The following is a 3018-nucleotide window of genomic DNA, read 5'->3' on the forward strand; positions in this document are numbered from 1 at the left end:
ATAGAAGAGATTAAATGGCCTCCCAAGTCTCCAGATTTAATGCCTAAGAACTATTTTCGATGGCAGTACTTGAAAAACCGGAAACATTGAGAAGTTGCCACAACCAATACACAGAAGTGAACTTTCTTTCTGATCTAATATATCAATTATTTTGAAGTCAACAGTTTAAAACTGAACATAGTTTTGCATCCTCGCATCATGAATCATCACGCAATGTTAAAAATAACTCATATTATAATAATGATTGGTTTGGGGCTGATCAACAAATCCAAACCGCACATAATAGAAAATTAAAGTCAAATTGAAGCAGTTACCCATAAAAAACCGGTGATCCACATGATATTACACAACGTGGGCTTTATATTCTATTCCATATTCTATTAAAATAACCGCAAATTACACTATTTATTAGCCGAGAAATAAGTTTGGAAAACCTTCGACACATTAATTTTGAATCTCCAAATGCGGGGTTTTCTGAGTGGGGTTTAGTGTTTCCCTTTCCATCTAATTCAGTAGACTTTAAGTGACGACGCCGAACTGAAATCGGTGATTTATGGTTCCACAAGAATCTCTAATAAGTGTCAGCAACTACAACTGGTACCAATTGACAGTTTTTTTATTTTTTTCACAAACGCTAGCCAACAATTGATCAAATAGTAAGTAAAAACGTAATCCCAAATTAACCATTTTATTCATTCTATATGCGTTCATTGACGACTACTCAAGCGGCTCATTTAAGTCAACCTTCAATTTTTTCCTTCTAGCTATGGCCTGATTAATAGGCAACATATCAAGGCGGTTATTACCAGTTAATTTTGACCGTTTTTGCAAAAACGCTTGCACCTTGTTAACTTGCATGCTTGTTTTCCAGGTCGCAGCTTAAAAAAAATTGATTTTTTCCAAAATGCTTCTACTGCTGCTCCTCCTGGTTGCAGTAGCATGTCGAGAAGCTACCGCTAATCCCATAATAACGGAGCGTGAAGACAAAGTGATCCAGTCATGCTCCAGTCCAATTTATTGCCAGGGCGAATTACTGGACGTGATCCAAAGGGCGAAAATCTTCAATGACTCCAAAACGTTTGTTGATATGAGTCAACTGAATCCCGTTGAAGTAACATTAGAAAACTTCTGGTAAGTTTTGAAATTTTCATTAAATTCATTAAATTCATGTCGTACAGTTTGGGAAAGTGAGTTAGTTGAAGGAGTTTTTCATCTATTTTTGTGTACAAATGCAGCATTTTGAATCGTACAAATTTTTCATTTCAAGACTTAATGTGCAACATTTGTACAACTCATTTAATTAAACCTTTAATGTTTCAATTATTTATTAATGTTGCTGTTCTAAAACACATCGCAAATGTAGCATTGAATGGCAAAATTGTTTGGTAGAACTCATTTTCCTTTAAATGCATTTTATCCGTATTAAGGTTTCCCATAACTAACTTAGCTGCAAATACTTAGAATTGCATTGTAAACTGCTGCATTTTGATTGTTATTAACTGCATTTTTACCTTGAAGTAATTAATCTATTGTTTCTGTCGCAATAAAAAATTCAGACACGAAGTTAAAATTAAATTGCAATAAATCGAGTTTTTCCAAATACATACAGCGCTTTAGTTCGATGAAAATCATAATAAATGGTCGGTTAAATTATATACAGTGTGGCCCAGGATCAAAGTAACACGAGGCGGGAAAGGTTAAAAAAACTAATATATTTTTTGATGAATTTCATATCCAATTAACAAGTATTTTCGTTGAACTTTTTGTGTTTATTTCGGGCTGCACACTGTATTTTTCGCGTATTTGGTTAAWTTTTTCAAWCATTKATATAGTTAGAATAAAGTCTTATAAGAAGATATTGCAGGTTGCTCATGAATGCCAGTGACAGTAATCCGACGAAAGAAGAGCTAACCGACTTTGTAAATAGCAATTTTATYAGCGAGAATGAAACGGTAAGTTTAAGSTAACTAAATTARAAATAATTTATTCATGTCCTTAGTGAAAAAAACCAAAATGCGGTATGAAATAGTAAAACGAACCGTACAAAATGTACGATACAACACATGCACAAAAGTAAAACATATTTTCGCTGGTATGATAAAATCAGTGATTCCGCATAATTGCGCGTTMTTGGAAAATTTCATGCTACAAATCCGAAATAAGCAAGTAGTGACTTGAAATTTTTACAATCTACAGAAGRCAGCTGACTYTACGAGTTTCGCAACTTTCGCTCAAGTCACCTTATTCATTTAGTTTTTSGGACTTRGTAAAATRTGCCCTAAAAWTGCGTTTTTYYACAAGTGCACCTTCTCCTTGAAAAATTCGTAAMTTTGAGTCCAAAGCAAATAGCTTCGTGAAATATCCACAATCGGCAGAAGACCKTTYTAGCTCCGAGTTCCGAAAATTTCATTCAAAACGCCACAATTTCCGATATTCTAAAATAAGCTAAAAATAAGCGTTTTCTCGCAAACCCGCTCTATTAAAAAAAATCATAAATTCGAACACAAAGCAAAAATCCACTTCACATTTTCACAGGCTAGAGAAGATAGTTTAGGTTGAAACTCCTGAAATTTTTGATCAAATCACCAGTTTTTTTAATTCTTCGGGCTTGGTATAAGTTGCCCTAAAAATTTCCATTTTTGCACAAATGCGCTTTTTCTTAAAAAAATCGTAACTTTGAATCTAAAGCAAATCGCAACTTAAACTTTTCACAGTCCATCGAAGACGAAGAAGAATTTAACTAAAATTCCACAAATTTGTGATTTCCAAACTTGCTAAAATTTGTCCTGAAAATGAACGTTTTCTCACAAATGCGCTTTCTCTTAAAAAACATAACTTCGAATTCGTAGTAAGCCAGTAACAACTTAAAATTTTTATACTCCAGAATTAACACTTGAACCTGAAAGTGTCGAATATTCCACTCAAATCGCCAGAATTTCTGATTTTTTTGAGTTGGTAAATGTTGACTTGGAAATGAGCGTTTTGGCAAACAAGCGCTTTCGCTTGAGAAATTCATCA

The 3018-nt window shown here is 33.7% G+C and overlaps 1 protein-coding gene across 3 annotated transcripts in view; it reads left to right on the forward strand.

The window, feature by feature from the left end:
- Window positions 1-3018, forward strand: part of LOC109536727 (trehalase) — a 14671-nt gene that overhangs the window by 7411 nt on the left and 4242 nt on the right. For 2 of the 3 annotated variants that reach the window (XM_019903070.2, XM_048663579.1), the window contains exons 2-3: window positions 872-1131; window positions 1865-1952. In XM_019903070.2, the coding sequence (XP_019758629.1) occupies window positions 905-1131; window positions 1865-1952 (315 nt within the window). In that variant the 5' untranslated portion in view covers window positions 872-904. Of the gene's footprint in view, window positions 1-637; window positions 657-871; window positions 1132-1864; window positions 1953-3018 lie in introns of those variants that run through there. The other variant, XM_048663580.1, reaches the window with a different exon arrangement.

This window comes from Dendroctonus ponderosae, unplaced genomic scaffold, assembly GCF_020466585.1.
Source record: "Dendroctonus ponderosae isolate FM_Combo_2020 unplaced genomic scaffold, Dpon_F_20191213v2 Dpon_F_20191213_2, whole genome shotgun sequence".
Taxonomy (NCBI): Eukaryota; Metazoa; Arthropoda; class Insecta; order Coleoptera; family Curculionidae; genus Dendroctonus; species Dendroctonus ponderosae.